At 38.5% G+C, this 19268-nt stretch overlaps 1 protein-coding gene across 2 annotated transcripts; it reads left to right on the plus strand.

The window, feature by feature from the left end:
- The first annotated feature begins 254 nt into the window (after nt 1–254).
- On the plus strand, nt 255–18959 carry meox1 (mesenchyme homeobox 1). Of its 2 annotated transcripts, XM_048614673.1 has the most exons (4): nt 255–288; nt 398–934; nt 14131–14303; nt 18344–18959. In XM_048614673.1, the coding sequence occupies exons 2-4, from the start codon at nt 451–453 to the stop codon at nt 18536–18538; spliced, it is 852 nt and encodes a 283-aa protein (XP_048470630.1). In that variant the 5' UTR covers nt 255–288; nt 398–450; the 3' UTR covers nt 18539–18959. The 2 variants fall into 2 exon arrangements, with proteins under 2 accessions (XP_048470630.1, XP_048470629.1); XM_048614672.1 differs by having other exon boundaries at nt 269–934.
- Nucleotides 18960–19268: the final 309 nt, after the last annotated feature.

Below are 19268 nucleotides of genomic sequence, written 5' to 3' on the forward strand. Positions count from 1 at the left end.
AACGTGTTCAAGTGCTTCTTTTCTCCCCCGCAAAAAAGCAACCTGGGGAGTGACAATGCTGTCTGGCTTTCAAATGTCTGTGATGTCCCTGGTCTGAAAAAGCCATTAAGTTGTGCATATAAAATTTCTGCGCATACAGTAATGCTCGTGATTAATCGCAGCAATGTTTTCCTTGGTTGGAGTAATCCAACATGTGGTGTTCAACCCCGCCCCTCTCACATTACACACTATAAACTTGTCACTTTTCCCACCAAAGCACTCAGAGGGAGTCAGGCTCATAGAGTGCAGGCATGTCAGCAATTTGTTTTTTTTAAAAAAAGAAAAACTTGTGATCATTGCAAATTTCTAATTGAAGGCTTGAAGTGGCTAAGGTCGTTGCATTTTTGTTCTTTTGCAGAGTTGTAGGATTTAAAGCACTTTCTGGTGCACTGAGCATCTTGCAACTTCTCCATGGAGCAGAGCACAGGCAGCTGCATGCGCAATTCGCATTCCGGGGCCACCGTCTGGGGCTGTATGAGAAATCCACATTCCGGGGCCGGCGTGCCCGGCCTGCACCATTACCCGTCGCCTTTCTCCTTCTACAAGAAGTCCGACCCCGCCGATTTCACCGCCTACTCGGAATTCACGTCGCCGTGCCTGGTGTCGGCGGCGCACGGCTTCCCCGCGGAGGACCGGGTTTACGTGGACCACCACCCGCCCAGGTTCCCCCGCTCCGAGTGGCACCTTCCGCCGCCGCCGGCCCCGCCCCCTCCCGCCCCGACGGCGGCCAGGGAGAGACAAACCTCCTGCCTGTCCGCCAGCTCCGCCAATTTCGAAACCGGTGGAAACTCGCAAGCGGCCGGCTGCCTCAGCGCTGGGGATTACAGTAGCCCGCGGGATATCGCGGCATCCGACATCGACAAGAAAGTAACCAAAAGGAAACGCGACGTTTTAGGTGAGAGACACATTGTTATTCCCAATAAAGCAATAAAACATGAAATTAAATATCGATTCTGTTTTAAAGAAAAACTCCAGCAACATGCTTTCCAACCTAAAACAATGTGTTCCACCCTATAGGGGACTCTTGTAAAAGTTTGTTTCTTTTTATATAACAAAACGTCGCTTGCATCAAATTCTCATTTGTTTTGAAGAATTACATTCGTCCCAATCCCGCAACAAGCCAAAAACAAAATGACAGATCTCAAATCCACTTTTTAGCCCAAAATTAAAAGGAAATGGTCAATCCCAAATAGACTTCTTTCCAAAACCATTGAAAGTTTCGAGACTGAGTGATTACATTTGCAGTGATGCAGCTTATAAACGATAAAACTTTATTTGTGGGTCTTCCACACCTGTCAAAAAAGTTAATTAGCTGCAAAAAAAGTTGCATCTGTAACAAGATGAAAAGAGAGAAAAATGTTTTAGCCTAGTTTCTTATATTTTAACTGTTATTGAAATATTATGAAAATTAATTTCAGTGCAGTTTCTAATTTCACTCATTTGAAATTACCCTTTCGTTCACCAGTAGAATTAGTATTGAAAAGCCATGCCCCAAATCTCAGTCAGTTGGAGCAGTAAATGACTAGTCCCTGGTCCATTAACCTGACTGGACCATTTCATCCATCCGAGTTCATGTGAATGCTACGAATTTCTGGTGCATTCAGAATTCTCAATAACAAAAACAAGAATATTGCTGATAAGGGGATATAACGGGACCAGCTGGTACCTAATCAGGTACAAAACAGGGAATCGTCCCAATTGCAAACAAAAAAGATCCGGAAGTTACCAGTGTCCTTATATCAAAACTGAATATACATGTTGTATGTTGTCAAATCCCATTCATTAAGATCATTTGATTTTGACCTGTTCTGCATAAAGGATGCGAGTAGCACCTCAACTTTCCTAGCCGTTACGTGGAGAAAATGTAGTTTTGCATCATTCTCAGAATCTGTTTCAGATACTTATGTAACACCTTAAAATCTTCTCTCAAAAGACAAATGTTTATTAAAAGTATTGAAATGGATAACTATAGAGAAAGCAAATATTCAAATCCAATATCAGTTCAGTTTGGTTAAATTATTCAAACTTTCTTGCTCATTTTTGACACTTAAACTCACTGATTACGTTTCAACCATATAACCGACTCCTATGTTTCGCCATTCGCTATGTTTTGAATTATTCTCAATCTTATACCATTACTGGTGCAATTTTTAAGAACATAATCCACATTAGTACGGAGAATATTCCAAAATTTCTTTCATAAAATCTGCATATGTTTTGCATTATCAAAGTTTAATTTGTATTTTAAAGAGTATCAGGTGCTAATATGTTAAAGAACTTAAGCCTAAAATTGAGAACAGAATGAGCATAGTAGGGCACTCATTTATGAAAAATGATAGCATTCCATTTAATATGCTAACTTCAGATATGCCTGAAAGTTAGTATTAACCTTCACCTTTAAGTGTGTGATGTAATATGTACACGCAAAATAACTGTTTTTGAAGAAAGTAAATCAAATTTCATTTGAAAATACAGAAAGGCAAACATTGGAGTAATGGTTCCTACAACTTTGATTTTTCTTTCAATATATAATGTTTCATGTATTTTAAACAGTGAATCAGGAAGATGGTAATTTAATGAAAAACCATAACAAATAAAACACATCTAAGTCAACCACTTGCAAATATTAAATGCCATGAAGTTACATCGTGAGATTTGTTGGGCTGCATTAGGCAGTAGTATATTTACGGCTTAAATGAAAAGTGCTAAAAGGGTGGTGATACAGTAGAGCTGGAGAATATGCAAGTGCAGTATCTATGAATATTTCAAATATAAACATCATTCAAGGAAAATCTAACTCCATATCACCTAAAATACCGACATTAAAAAAAAACTCATGGAATTTTCTGATTTGGAGGAGGGAAGCTTTTCCAAATTCTAAATGTTTCAAAATTATTTTAATTTCAGAAAATTTAAATGATTTATGCAATGTAAGAAAATAATTTCTTATTCTAATTTGATTTGTGCTTGTTTTCTGTAACTTGGAGTCAATGTTTTTGCTCATTAATTTTAACATTTTTGTAATTTTGTTTCACAAAATTAATAATGTCTAAGCTTGACTATTTAGAATTTTAGAGAAATTTTCTAAAAGTTTGCAAGTTTTTTGAGGAGTGAAGGTGATGCAAGTGTTCTAGGTAGTCCTTCACCATATACAATTGTTTTATTTGATACATTCTACTTCAGTTGTAAGTGGGAAATATGCTTGAATAATGTATTTTCATTGTAGCCAGTTCAGCTTCGGTGATTGAGTAGTGTTGCGAGCATTCATAGTTTTTAGAAAACACAGTCATTTTTGTATGTATCACTCACATTGATTTCTTTCCAAATTAGGATTCTTTATAAAAGCTTGGATGGTCTAAGAAGTGATTAATTTGTGACTTCATGAATGTTAATTTCTACCATCTGTCTTCTTGGTTTTTCTACTTTATTTTCAATTTGACTCTATTTTCTCCCTGGCTATCTTATTCCTTCTGTGATTTTATTCTACCTTTCTTGTCATTTATTTGCTGCTTTTGTTGATTTCATTTTGCTTTATTTTCTCTTTTTAGATTTCCATTTTTGCTGACTGTAATCACTACTAAGGCTACCTGTAACATCTGTTACAATTACTCCAGTGTAAATGCATGTTGTCAGATCTTATCATTGATAACCTGATTATATCTTCCATCATAAATCAAATTTTGCTTCTTTTTATTATGATACTTCATGCTAATTTACAACAAGCGATTTGATGCGATATCATTTTGCCTTAATAGTGGTTCCATCAAAAGATCATAATCTTGTTTCAAAAGAACTGCTGTATCTTTTCACTTGAGGTAAAAGGAAATCTTCAGAAACATATTTACAAGTTGGTATAACTAGTGAACACTGTCTTCCATCCTTACCAAGATTTTTGCTGTGACATTGTTCTCCATCAAATGTGACTGGCAGAAAAAAAACTAATGTAAAAAAGAAAAGCAGAAGTAGACTGTACTCTTTTAATTGCTCAGTCACAGGAAGAGCTGTTACCTATATCGTTAAATGAAGAATTTTAGAACTAGCCTGAGAGGAAGGTCCCTTTGAATAAATGGTCGTTCGAACAAATTGGGTGCTTATTAGGTAACATATGAACATTGTCCCAATGATACCTTGATTATTCTTTTATTCTGTTTCTTTGTCATCTTCTAAATTTGGTTGCTCTTGATTAATATTTATGCATTTTGCATTTATACATCATAAGATAGCATACTGGACTTAAAAATTCACTGTGGTTACAAGTTACATTATAAAGAGTATATTATACCAACTCTACTTTTAGTGTCTAGCTATAAATGTCTTGAAATTGATTCAAAGTTTATGACATTAATTATACCTATTGACTAGATAACATGTGTCTGGCTAATCTTGAGGCAGTGTGATCTGCTTATTACTAATAAAGGGATGTTATTATTTTTAAAAATCTGAATAAAATAGATTGGACCTTGTACCAGATTTTTTTCTGAATTTTGGGTTAAGGAAGTGGTTTGGAAAACTACTAATGTTCTTGTTTTATCTATTTCAAAGTTAATCGTCTGTCCATGAATTGTACACCGTGCCCCATAAGTGAAATGTTACGCTGCCTATATTTTTTACTGATTGCTGCGCTGTTCAGGTTTCTACAGAAGTATTCATTGTCTGCCTTTGCAATGGAATTTCAATCAAAATTATCAAAAATGAAGGATGATCTCTGTATCACTGTAATTGGCATAATTATATAAATAACTAATTTAATCATATAATTATGTAAATGGCATAATTATGAAGACAAAAAGTAACAAACTATATTTGTACCAAATTAATGGTAAACTTCGTGAGTGTTATATTGCATTCCCCTTACAATGGCACTAAAATGAACTGACTGAGTTTAAATGTACAGTTTTTTCAGTGTAAAATATTTGTACCACATATGGCTTCACAGTCAATAATCCTGACTAGGCACATGTTGAAATTTTGCACATTCCACATTTCACAATGATCAAGAGACCCAGCATTTGAAAATTTGTGATTACAAGTTAATTAAAAATAATAATTTCACTTCAGAATACAACCTTAATATCATCACGTTACACCTTAGCTTCTCTGCTAGTTAACATTATGCCTGTACTTTAAAGGAAGTCTTATTTTTAAACTTGTCATTAGTTACTGGGAATATGACCATTGTGAAGCTATCACTGAATGTAACATTTTTAATTTATTCCAGGAGGATAACAGTATAAAGTTTTAATGATGTCCTTTTTATTGCATTTGTTATGATAATAACACAATGATCCAGCAGAGAAGGTTATAATAAATCACAATCATATTTTATTTATGGATCAATTCATTCGAGTCTTTCCTGTCTGAACACAACTCAGAAAGTCTTTGTGCCAGCATCAGTGGAGTTGTTGCTGATTGAACAGGGGAAGTGCTATTGTTACACTGGTCCTTCAATACATCAACACTTTGTTTTCTCTGTTTCCCTTTTTTACCAAAAAAAACATGATTTTTTTTTCATTAAGGTGAGAAACTTTAGGGCTGGGAATTGGAATGTTTCCCCACTTTCCATCTGCACTTACTGTCTTTTATTTAAAAAAAAATAATTCATGGCATGTTGGCATCGCCGGCTGTGCCAGCATTTATTGCCCAGCCTTAGTTGCCCTTGACACAGTAGTAATGAGCTACCTTCTTGAACCACACTGAGTATTCCCAAATCAAATAGAATTACACAAGCAGACTGGCATTGACTCCTTGGGCCAGGGAATAATTAGGGCCCACACAAATAACCAATTCAATAAAGCCATAGCATTGAATAAAGCTGCTTTGCTCCAATTCTGAGATTTATTTTCCTCTGTTTGCAACTGGGCCAAGTAAAAAGTGTCTTTCTTTCTACTTCACATTTGTAATGCTTTTTTGCTAACATTTAGTAAATGAAACCAACATTTGTTAACCTTTCGTAGGAACGTTTTTGTAATACTGAGTGCAGTTTTGGGTTCTGCACTATGGTGAAGATGTTAACTAGATCATTTTACCTCTGCCATGGTGAGTTTAGTGGTTGGGGGAGCAGGGGTGGAAGCGGCTTTAAATCAGAGAGAAAGGGTAGTGGATAGGGACCCCCCCGCCACCCATCAGCCTGCACTCTGACAAAGTCCATGGTGGCAATGTCTGTGGGCAACCTTCCTGCCCCTGAAAATTGTATGCCTTAAGTAAGGCATTAACCCCACTTCAGGGCTTCTTCCTCCTCTCGGTATTAATCCAGTGACAGGCATAGGGCACAGCATGCAGGGAGCACAAAAATAAAGAAACGTGTTGTTAGGTTGTGTGGAAGTTCCTAGCAGTGAGTCCATTTAGTACTATTATGAGGGAATTGGCATCAAGAAGAGCTGGCCTGCAGGCAGCTACCCCTTCATCCTTGCTGCGGACCCCCAACTCCCACTAGTCCCCACCCGGTGACTGTCAATCCAGTATCGCTCACTTTGAGCCTAGAACCCAGTGGTGATCCTGGGATTTAGGTGGTACTGTGGTAGCCACTATCTCACTGGTGCTGCTACCATTCATTAGAGCTATTGGCCTGTGACTGGGGACAGCCATTCAAAGGCTGGCAGTTCTGTGAAGTGAGACACCTCCTCCCAGGCTCCTTGATCCCAGGGGTAGGTCTGTCAAGTGCCCAAATGGGTGGACCTTTCTTAGAAGAGGTGACATGACTCTCCAACCAATGGCTAAGAACACCATCATTTCCACCCATTGAGGCAATCAAAAAAAATACAGCATGGGTACAGAGAGGAAAGACAAATGCAATGAAAGTCTTAAAATTTGGGCAGTTTTTTTTTAAGAGCAGAGGGGACGATTAGGGTAATTTGATAGAGTTGCTTAATATTAAGGGATTAAACAAACCTTCCAGTTCTTGAGGGGTGTATATTAAAGTGGAAGATCACATTTAAGATTTGGGACAGGATACCTTTTGCATGGAAAGTTGGAAGACTGGGATGCAGCACCTGAGGTAATGATTGAAGTAAAGTCTATGTTAATGTTTAAGAATGGGTTTGGTAAGTGGTTGAAAGGGTTACGTAGATGGTTAAATAGACTAAGAAGATGGTTGATGAAATGGAACATGATCACAGAATAAGCTGCTATGCTGATTAAACATCAGCATTTTGCGCCAACCAGCCTGTTTCTGTAATTTCTATACAGGAGAGAAATCCCAACTGCATCAGTGTAAATTTCCTCAGTTCCAAAATGAGTCATCTATTGTATAACCTCTTGGCAGTAATGATAGTTTCATGTTAATTAGTACTGAAGACTAAAGTTATACCTTTGGGAGTCCACCTGTTCAAATCATTTGATTTCAAATAATCATACAGCCTGCTCCAAGGGTCTTCCAACTTTTCAGGTATCGGCTAAATTCCAACCTCTGTCGCCGAGCTGAAAGCACTTTGTGCTGACCGACTGATAACACCCAATCCCTGGGCAGCGACATTTCATTTGTGCAATATTTTGCTTCGATGTTATTTTTCTTGCTGTTTACAAAATGCTCTTGAAATTAGACTAATAAATCATATGGTTAGAGTGTTGTTAAAAAGTATCCCAATTGTTGAGTTGCAATTAAGTGAAAGACTTTTTTTTATTTGATCCTGGGGCATGGTCATCATTGGCAAGGCCAGTAGTTATTGCCAATCCCTAACTGACCTTGAGAAGATTGTGATGAGACACCTTCTTCAAGTATTGGAGTCCGTGTGATGTAAGTGCAGCCACTGTGATGTTAGGCAAATAAAAACCGAAAGAACTGCGATGCTGTAAATCAGGAGCAAAAACAGAAGCTGCTGGAAAAGCTCAGCAGGTCTGGCAGCATCTGTGAAGGAGAATAAACAGAGTTAACGTTTCAGAACTGAGGAAGGGTCACCGTGATGTTAGGCAGGCAGTTCCAGGATTCTGACTGAGTGGCAGTGCAGGAATTGTGATCTATTTTCAAGGTATGATGGCTTGGAGGTGAATCTGCAAGTGCTGGTGTTCCCATGTCCCTGTTGCCCTTGTTCTTTTATGTGATGGAGGTCAAGAGTTTGGAAAGGAAGTCTTGGCGGGTTGTTGCAAACAGAGTTGGGAGGTGAGATCAGGCTCTATGGTTCTTTCTCAGCTAGCAATAACATGAAGGCCTAAATGGTCTTCTTCTATATCATAAATATTCTATGTTAGTACTGCTGTAAGAAAGTAAGCTGAGATAACAAGGTGTAGAGCTGGATGAACATAGCAGGCCAAGCAGCATCAGAGGAGCAGGAAAGCTGACGTTTCGGGCCTAGACCCTTCTTCAGAGTAAGCTATTGGGCAATTTAAGCAAAGTGGAACATTCTTTTGATAGTAAATTTAATACATTAATAAGTAGGACAAATTGCAAGCTATTTAAATATGTAGATCAAAAACAGCATCTATATCTATCTAAGACACTGTTTTCAACCAAAACAAATGACAGTCACTTCCAATGATATTTGGCAGATATTTTAATACATTAACTTCTAATCAGGTCTTCAGTAAAAATGTCACAAAACGACGTTATTACTGAGCCTGTGGTGATATGTTGAACTGTTTACTGACAAGCCTGGAGTAACCAAGAATTTCCTGCTTTGAAAATTCCACTCACAATATACTATGTTAGTCATTAGGACAGATGTACATCTGCTACATTACCAATGTTTTACTGCACACTTATTTTTCAAGTCACAGTTGATAGAGCATTATATAGATGCCAGTTGGTAAAACATTGTATTTTCAGAAACATACTGTGTGAGCATCTGACTGAGATCTGATAAGCAGTGAGAATGTAATGCAGATTGTAAAAAGCACCTTCCCTTCCATTCTTGAAAATAACTGTTGCCTTTGTTATAATTGAACGTATATAGGACAACTCTCAACCCTCGACAATGTTAAAAAGAAGCATTAGCACATATATGAGCCAGTGTTTTATATGGAACAACAGAAAGGAAATTGAATAGTACAGTGGGTCAGTCACTTGATTGTTCCCTTTAGGACATGGATTCTGATCCTAATAGGATGAAAGAAGCATCTGCTTCTTGCTGGATGTGTTTACATTGGGAGGGATTTTGGTAGACTCAAACCAGTTGCTTATCTATATCAAATGCCATACTTATCAATTGCAAATGCCATTCAGAGAAACAACAGGGTGTCCAATGCAGAAATGTTGATAACATTGGCACTGGACAATGGTAATTTTAGGTTAGGGTGGGAGTTGAGGTAGATTGTTAGCATAGGGTAGAGCTGCGATTGAGTAGCAGTACTGTACTCTCACGTGTTCTGGGATATGAGCAACGATAGCAAAGTGGCACTTATTGCTCATCTCTGCGCGTTCTGTAAAGATGATGAACTTGCAGCAATCCATGTACCGGAGGTGCTGTCACAATGGTTTCTGGTGGTGCTGTGTCTCATCAGGAAGTGATTAGTACAGAAATTTAATGGAAAAGATTTTGTGATGAACTGCTGAAATTTCTGACTTTGCTTAGCATAAAAACTAAAACCATAACAAAGAATTTGCTATGCTTATGCAATAATGTTGGAACTACTAATTTCCAGACAAGCAAAACACAACTAGTGTCGCAGAATCCTTTTTATTCAGTCTGTGGGAGGAACAGAGCTAGTAGTCCATACAGTCTTTCCTTAACTGGTATCTGTTTTAGAACATAAATTTTGTTTGCAGTGTATTTAAATACTGCACTTATTTAAATCATCCCAAATACCTAATACAACAATTTAAACAATATAAAGGGGGAAATGAAACTATTGAGAGAGTCCTGTGTATACTTCATAAACTGAAGTTGAATTGAAAAGTTCAGTCTAGGAGAAAATAAAAACAATATTCTGTTGGAATATGATAACGCTGACATAATTACTGACATTTCATTGCACTAAAATCTTTGTCCCTACCAAGATAAACTTTTATAACTTTATGGAGCAACTCTACAAAGAAATTTACGTTTGTCAGAATCCTTTTTAAAATTTTGAGATACTTTATTGATAAATGTTTTCTTCCCCTGAAGCTATTTCCCAGTTCCATCGGTATTCCTGATCCATGAACCATCTGCAGCTGAGAGGACAGCCGTCTGCCCTGCTTCCCTTCCCTCAGCCTGTAATGTTTTGAGCAGTGCACCTTTGAAGTTCACAACAACAAAAAGATGACTCTGTCCAGTTTTCCCTGTTCCATTTCCATTTCAAGCCTGGCTTTCTCAGCGCTGCATTTGGCAAAATAGTTTTGTTGTAATCAGGGCTCCTGTGACGTGCAGGGAGAATTTGTAGATCCTGCAATGAAATCTCATGTAACAGTTTAAGGTGCATTTCCCCTTCAGAGTGTCAGCAACTTGGCCTATTGGTGGTTTGGTGTAATGAAACCATACAACATCTTTCAGTTCAATTTGAATTTGTGCTGGGGAATTGCAGCTCTGTCTGTGGATTCCAACAAGGATTGTTGGAAGAAATAGCATGATCCTTTTAAAAGTAGATAGCATTTGAAATTCTGTCATGGTTGAGCTCATCACAATGAATTCAAGACTATTTTCTCGCTACATTTGACATTGCAGCTCCATGTTTTTACACCTTCTAGCTACATATAACTTTCCTAATCATTGCAATTCATCCACAAAGACCACAGCAATATTGTACATTTTTTTTCCTCATTGTTTGGCTCATAGTTGCTATACCAAAGCTATACCTTACAAGATTCATAGCTCCAGAAGTTTAGATATTACATAAGAACTAGGAGCAGGAGTAGGCCATCTGGCCCCTCGAGCCTGCTCCGCCATTTAATAAGATCATGGCTGATCTTTTTGAGACTCAGCTCCACTTACCCGCCCGCTCACCATAACCTTAATTCCTTTACTGTTCAAAAATTTATCTAGCCTTGCATTAAAAACATTCAGCGAGGTAGCTTCAACCGCTTCACTGGGCAGGGATCCGAACTTATTTATTTCACACTGATAAGATTTCTGTCAATGATTCATGGACAAATTTTACCTGAAAAGAAAGATTTGAACTATGTATTACCTCTCAAAATCTAAGGGACCATCCCAAAGTGTTTTACAATCAACTGGATAAATTTGAAGTGTACCTTTTGTTGTAATGTAAGAAGTGCAGTAGCTAACTTATACAAAGCAGTGCACCTTAGACAGCAATGCAATAATCTGTGTCAGCAGTACTCTTTGAAAAACAAACATTAGCCAGGATACTAGGGTTAACACTCCTGTATTTTTTCAGATGATGTTATTCTGTATGCATATCTGAAAGGGCAGGGTGTGTTTTGATGTCTCACTTGAACAACAGGAGGGTAGCACTCCCTCAGGACTGAACTGGAATATGAGTTTGAAATTGTGCTCATGCTTCTGGAGTTGCAGTTGAACCCACAAACCTCTGGATCAGCATTGGGAGTGCCACCTCTCAGCCAAGGCTAAAGCCCAATAACTCTCCAATCCCCAGTTTGACTGTACAGTTTGACACCCTTACTGTGCTTGATCTAATGTGAGGCAGTGGGTGGCAGGCTGCAATGATTGACATTAACGAGCTTGAACAGGGAAAGGAAAAATCATTCATTCCTATTTATGAACATCTTTTGGTGAGGTGAACTTGCTGGAACGTGAATGCGTGTAGATCTGAGATGAGGACAACAGTAAACAATTAAATGACCATCAAAGTGGATTCTTTAAAAAAAGACCCATGCCCATGGATCTGTATCTGACCAGGATTCAGGAGGGAGAAAATTAGTAGAGATTAGAAGTTTGGACCAGTAACGTCCTTATAGTTCATAACCAGTGGCATCATAATAGCCAGAATATGAGTAGATTAGCAATTACATTCCTGAATTGATCACCCAAAGGCCTGTAACATAAGTTCACAGCAGTTGTCATGGCATTTGAATTTAAATTCCATTAATTAAATCTAAAATGAAAAGTTAGGAGCATTGACCATAGAATCATAGAAACCCTACAGTGTGGAAACAGGCCCTTCGGCCCAACCAGTCCACACCGAACCTCAAAGCATCCCACCCAGACCCACCCCGCTATAACCCACCTAATCTACACATCCCTGAACACTATGGGCAATTTAGCGTGGCCAATCCACTTAGCATGCACATACTAAATTAATGTAAAAATCCATATCATTCTTTTAGGATGGATATCTGTCAACTTTGCCCAATGCAACCTACAGGCTCCAGCCTGGCAAAAATATAGTTGACTTTTAGCTGTCCTCTGGATGGGTTCAGAAAAGATGTTCTCTAGCCCCTTCCCATTGGAAATCAGAGATGGACACGGAACGCTGATTTTGCCAAATTCTCCGCGTCTTATAAATTATTTTTTTTAAATGAACTCCTCTGGAATTCATAAATCAGGTCAGCTTTTTGAATCTAGTAGAGAAAGTAAAATTATTTCAAAGTTTTGGTAAGACAACAATTTGGGATTTCCCTCAGATAAGTTTCAACTGAAGCTTTAAAAACAATAACAAGTTGCCTGAGGTATGTTTTGGGATATCCTAAGGTTATAAGTGTAGGCTCTTTCTTTTGAATGGCAATACTGTTTCAGTTTGCAGAACAGTCAGAATTTTTCCACCACTGTCGTTTTGTTACTATCTGCTCATGAACTGTGAATAGCTGAAATTGAGTAAAAATCACCACGATCACAGAGGTCTTAAAGCAGAGGAGGTGCTCATTTGATTTAGTTGTTTTAATCAACTTGTTCAGACATGCCATGATGCATCTCCAGGACTGACGGGTCTTGAACCTTAGGCCTTCTGGATCAGAGGTAGGGACACTACCATTGTATGACAAGGCCAGTAGCCATTCAGACTATCCTGTCTAAGCCAATGCTTTGTCAGAGTAAGTCAAAATGTAATAATTCAATGCTTCAAACACCAGTCCTACCTTGTAATGAATTGATTCAGTAAGTGTCCAGTGATCATCATGCTTGTAGAGGCTCAGTATGGAGATCATTACTCAGTGACAAGAACTGGCCATCAGTATTTGACATGACACTCGGTGCCATGAAAAGTATTCTGTCCAAAAGTAGATAAACTTTCCGGTGTATGTTATAACCAGTAATGGGAGCATCCCATACATTAGCTTCATTGTTTAAAATGATGGTTTCAAATCTCCTTTTGTACTCCAAGTGGCAGCTAAGGTCACTCTTTCCTCTGTTTTTGGACTCCATCTCCTTTTCAGTACTTGTGTATATAATCTGGGTCCCAAAGTAGTGCTGGATATTTCACAGTGCTGCCTTTTTGGATAAAGCATGAAGCCAAGGCCATGCACAGCAGAATCTAAAAGATATTCAAGGAACAGTCTGAAAAGCAAAGATTCTCTTCCATCCTATATTCAAATAACAAAAACCAAATGGGTTCATCTGTCAGTTAGCTCATTGTTGATTGTGGAATCTTACTGTGCACTAACTGCCTGCTGTGTTTATCTAATTGACAGAATTTCTGAAGTAAGTCATTACGTACGAAGCACTCTGGACATCCTGAGGATGTGGAAGATGCTATATAAATGTAAATTCCTTCCTCTTATGGTGTTGCTTGAATGTCACAATTAGATGAGAACTTTCTAAGCTCACACAACCAATAACTATCAATGATAATTCTCACATTGCTTCGGCAACTTATTGCTTCAGATTGTCTCAAAGCATTGAATCCAATGCATTGCCTCTGAAGTGTGCTGTACACAAATGTGATAGCAGTACTGGCAGTAACATCCACAGATCCCCAGCAAGGAAATTTACCAATTAATTTGTTTTTTTTTGGTAATAGTGATCTGGGGAGCAGTGTTGCCCAGGATACCATGAGGATTCTCTGCCTTTCTTTCAACTGTGTCAATGAAGCCTTAGCTACAGGAGCAGGCCTAGAGAACATGATTTTAACACTGAAAGCTATGGCCTCTCCTCACAGTGAGTCATTCTATTGGTGTTATACCTGTAAGACCTGAAGTGTCGATGTGAAGCTAATACTCACAAAATCCTGAGTCAAACAAATGCTAATTATTCTCTGTACGCTCACCATGTGGATACTGCCAGATAAATATTGTTTATAATAAAATGCTGTTGTAACTTCTTACAGAAGCTCAAGATTCAAATTACAAGTCAGAGTCTAACAACAAGGCCAGAAAAGAAAGGACAGCATTCACTAAAGAACAGATTCGAGAATTAGAGGCTGAATTTGCCCATCACAATTACCTGACCAGACTCCGGCGATATGAGATAGCAGTTAACCTGGACCTCACAGAAAGACAGGTAAATGTTTTATTGTTTCCAATTTTCTTGAATCTAGTTCATTTTCGTGTGTTTTACTTTATTTTGTTTTAACTCCATCTTCCACATTTTTAGACTCTCCTACCCCCATACCTTATCCCTCACATTGCTGCTGAAATCATGGCCACTTCTGCTTCTCGAATGCACTTGAGATGCAGGTACCACTTTCTCTGCTTTCTTAGGAAGCAGTGAGCCTCAACTTTCCATTTCTTTCAGATGGTGCAAGCAATTGGCACTCTGCCAGCTATAGAACGAGGAGCACAAGCTGGCATCTTACATTCCCTGACACTGACATTGCCTGGCATTGGAACCTGTATATACCATGGACCAGGACATCACTCACATAATATCTAGGACAGTTTGTGCTGGTAAAAATGAGCAATGTCAGGACTCGGACACTCAGAACACTGTGCCAGTGTGATATTGCCTTATTTCACAATAGCCACCCTGGTGGAGTCTGTCTGAATAAGGCTGCCAATCCATGTTGAATTATGCCCCCCATACTGCACACCAATTACTTCAGTCTTTTAATGGAGACTGCCTGGATTCATTTCTTACAGGATCCTTGCAGTCAAGAGCAAAGGGAGATCGGTTTTTCAATTCACTGCCAATCCTGAAGCTGAAAGGGTAATGTTCAGCACACTGAATTACCCACAGCACTACCATACTGACATGATGGGTATGGGAACCACAAGCAATGTGGGAGTCTGACCCAGTAATCGTGCGGTTTGCCAAGTGCTATTATTTTTGGCCTTCATGTTGAGGACTTGCAATGGAAATTTTTAAAGTGCAAAATCGCATTCCTTGGAACAGCACCAGGGTTTTCCTCCATATAACCTGAGAAGTGCAGAAATTGGGAGAAGACTGAAGGCAACTACTTGGTCAAGAAAATGCAGAGTTAAAAGAGCTTATCCTCCACTTCTGCAAAAGCAAGCAATTGATCGGGGAGGGAATTAAAGTGTGCTTGTAGTGCTACTTCACATATCGGTTTAAAGAAATTCCTCCCATTGCCAGAAAATTCCTGAGGAGGCATTTGTGAAAGAGTGTAACTTTGCATTTTTGCAACTTTCTCTCCATCTGTCCTCAAGGAGTTCTCTACTGTTGCTAGGTTACAGTACTACAGGCACCTGTTATGCATTTCCCCCCCGGCCCCCCCCAAACCCACCGTGACCCCATCATCCCTCCCTAGGTGCCTTACTTCACCCAGCTGCCTATTCTTCCCCTGTGGACTGAGACAGTGAAGGCCAGCAGACAGTATAACCATGGAGGTTCGAAGGTAATCTTTGCTGCTCGAGCACACCGCTGAATGAATGACTGTAACTCAGACAGAGGCATTAAAACAGGATCTCCATCAGAAAACAGTGCAGGGCAGCGAGGGACGTGCGTTTATGTAAATACAAAAAGTACTTTCCAGAACACCAGCAATACCAAAAAAAAATGCACACATAATGCCAAAGTAAATGCAAGACTGTTTTGGTTTGAGAAACTGAAGTGACTAAGACACTTGTGTTTTTTTAAATTGAGTAACGCCATTTGTGACGAACATTTGCATCCAAACGTTCAGCTACCCCAAACAACAGAGAGCAGCAAAAGTGCTAAAACAACACAGAACCTGCCGTGCCTCATTTGCGTGGCATCTGGTTACAATTGATTCCCCCTAAAACAGGCCATAACCTTCTGCCCATTTTAAGAGAAATTGCTCTTTATTTTAAATGCTATTAAATCTCTTGAATGGGAACAGCTCTCTGTGGCTGGGTTACAGAATTAAAGAAAGGAAAAGACCTGGATTTTGAGGCTCAAGTGTTTTCTGTTACGGAGGCATATGCTGTTCCGATTGCAATGTAGACTTAAAGGGGAACTGCAACTATTTTGATGAAGGGAAATGAAGAAATTAGCCATTTAATAGCAAAATCATAAGAAAAAAATATTTTTCCTATATGGGAATGTCTTTGTCACATCATATACAATTATCAGGGACATCAGGATTTCTGCCTCTTTAAAGGCAGCATTCACTCAGAATCTTTTCTAAAGTTGCATTTGAGTATCCTTCGTGAATCAGATTCTTTATGTAAAGTGTTCCCCTGCTTGTTCTCCTGCGGCGCTTGTAAGTCAATAGCAACCATTGGGAACACTGCAGTAGAAGAGGGTTTCTGTTCAATTTCAAGACAAGAATCCTTCTTTGGAAAAACAGAGAAGTTAAACTGAAGACAGGAAACTTCCTTGAAGAAGCTAGAAATTTATACCTAAGTTAGAACTTCCAATTTAGCAGCAATAAGATCTGTTGGCAAAAATATTCAAATGCATTTGTTCTGAAATCCATAGTTCTAGTGAATGAATTAAAACTGGAAAGTCAGAACAATTTCCTGTTTACACTGGCTCTATTTATTCCTGTAGGTGCAAGTTCCTGTTATTTGACATTTTCTATCCCCCTTGATTTGCTGTGGGTTTACAGAATCATACGTACTTGGCTGCTGGCATTGTTGTTTGCAAGTACGACAAACTTTTAAAAGAATCAATTTATCTCTTCATCGCTCTACCCCACAGCAGGCTAGCCATTGAAAGCTTTAATGGCAATGCTTCCATATGATTTCCTTGTATTTCTGGTAAATGAGTGCAGTTTTGTGGAAAACTGATTATTCATGGACTAGGAATTTAGTTCTATAAATGTGGTATTGTGCAATTTGCAGATTAATCACTGTTTTCAGGCCCTCGAGCTGTTGTTTGTGGCATTTGTTGTTCCAATGGTATTTGGTCCTTATTTAATTAGCTTAGGTAAGATTTAACCTGTTAAATTCCTAATTGATTTGAAGGTGTAGTTGATGGTGTTTATCTGTTTGGTGCAGATAGTTAAAGAAGGTAGACACACCAAAGAGTCTATATTCTTTGTTCAAGAATGCAGGAATACACTGTGTTGGTCTTGAAACTATGAAGTAATATATGAAATATCCTGTTGATCTGTCATTAAATTGGAATATGGTGTGTATTCTTGTCACCACAACCCTAAGCATGATGTAATGCTTACTAGCGTAGCAACCCCTTGCCTTGCTGTTTTTACAAGCAAGTGGTCCAATAATATTTAGAATGGCACAGAAAGGTATTCATTGAGAATATTTTCCAAGTACAGTTGGACAGTGTGCCAAGCAAGTGTATACCACCCTCCATTTGCAGAGGGGTGCAACAAATGAAGGACTAAGCCATTAAAAGAAATCAAAAGAAACCTATTGGGTGTCTCCTAAGTACTCCATCCCCTGTGTTGCCCACTGGTCACAGAATCCCTCTGCAACAGAAGCTAACACCTCCTCCAGAACCTCTTGGACACAGACAAGACCACAGAAGAAAGGGAGGTGAACAGCTCCTCTGCTCTACCCACCAAAGGTCACATCAATGTTCCTTGTCTATAGGTGATGACCTTGGCTAGGCTCAGAAGAATAGCAAATGTCAGGAGCATCTCAAGTTAAGGGTCTCACTTGTTACTTGAACTCCTGGATTGCAGATTGAGAGAAATCATCCAGTGTCTCAATATTTGATCACTGTCTGGTTACATCCCCACTGGCAGTGAGTATACGTATATTTTTAATTAACTGATGAGGTTTGGTTGTGATACCTCTTTTAGTTGAACAGAAGATTGTCACTCATTACCATGTCTCTCACAGAAACTATGGCCAGCACAGCACCTAACACAGCATGATCAGTACCTGTAATTCTGTGGCCCTATGAAAACTCTAAAACCTCAAGAGGGAAGTTTAAGAAAATGAGCTTGAAAACAATTAACATAAGAAAATGTGACATCACGAATGCTTGCCAAATCTCTCTTTTATTATATTATGCTTTTATTTTAGCAAATTGCTGCCTGGCCATTCAGTTTGCAAATCTGCCCAACTATGGATTAACTATCTCATTGGTTGGTCAGTCTTTTGACCTGGGGAATTTGATGTGGAATTTGACAAGTTGTCATCTGTAGGGAGGGAGAGCAAAGCCAGGAGGAACATGTGAGCTGTAATTTCTGACTCTTTATTCTGTAGGTAAAGGTCTGGTTCCAGAACCGAAGGATGAAATGGAAACGTGTGAAAGGTGGACAACCCATTTCACCACAGAGTCAAGAACCAGATGATGTAGACTGCGTGACTCCTGACTCCGATATCAGGAATGCAGATGGAAAGAGCCACATGGTGGGCTTAGTGGACAATAAAGAAACAATACAGGACAGTATCAGATAAATCCATTGGCCATGTCCATGAGTTCAGACTTTATAGTGCCTTTAGTTGGGGGACGTCATGTGTTTAATGTCAGATGGCAATATTTTCAACCTTCAATGAAAATTTGAACATCACCTTGGACCCAAAGCTTCTAAACCAAAAATTCAGTGCTTATTGACTATGAGCATTACACTTCTTTATTATAACAAAGAGGGATCAGAATTAGAACTGGAAATCTGTTGTTGCATTACTCATTTCAACAAAATGTTGTTTATTTTGTATTCTTAAAGAAAAATTAGCTTGCAGGTGTGTTGTGTAAATAATGCAAAAACTTCAACTCATACCACAATAAGTTAAGTAACAGCATATAGATTTATGAAGATAAAACCATGATTGGAAATGCACAGTTCCTCTGTAGTAGCAATTTTTCCAACATATATTAGGTATATGTAAAATAAACTAATTCAGTAAAATGCAATATGTTAAATATTCATTTTATATCATTAAATCTTTGTTAATGATTTATAAAATGTTTTCAAGGGATTCATTTTTGGTGGTGTTTAGCACATCAAGCGATGATCTATCAAATCATGTTCTACAATTGATTTAATATCTATGTATGAAATTCCTATTTTTGAAAAGAAAGAAATTAGGATAAGTTTAAAGTTTATTGTTAATATAATGGGCAGAAAAATTTAACATCTCAAAATTAATTCAGAATTATAGACCATTACAGCATAGATGGAGACTG

The sequence above is a fragment of the Rhincodon typus genome, chromosome 30, assembly GCF_021869965.1.
Source record: "Rhincodon typus isolate 14 chromosome 30, sRhiTyp1.1, whole genome shotgun sequence".
NCBI classification, from domain to species: domain Eukaryota; kingdom Metazoa; phylum Chordata; class Chondrichthyes; order Orectolobiformes; family Rhincodontidae; genus Rhincodon; species Rhincodon typus.

Excerpts from the sequence above, each read along its gene's own strand:
- meox1 (XM_048614673.1), top strand. The coding sequence starts at position 451 with ATGGAGCAGAGCACAGGCAGCTGCATGCGCAATTCGCATTCCGGGGCC. Across the intron at positions 935-14,130 it reads AAGGAAACGCGACGTTTTAG|AAGCTCAAGATTCAAATTAC; the intron begins GTGAGAGACACA and ends AACTTCTTACAG. Across the intron at positions 14,304-18,343 it reads TGGACCTCACAGAAAGACAG|GTAAAGGTCTGGTTCCAGAA; the intron begins GTAAATGTTTTA and ends TTTATTCTGTAG.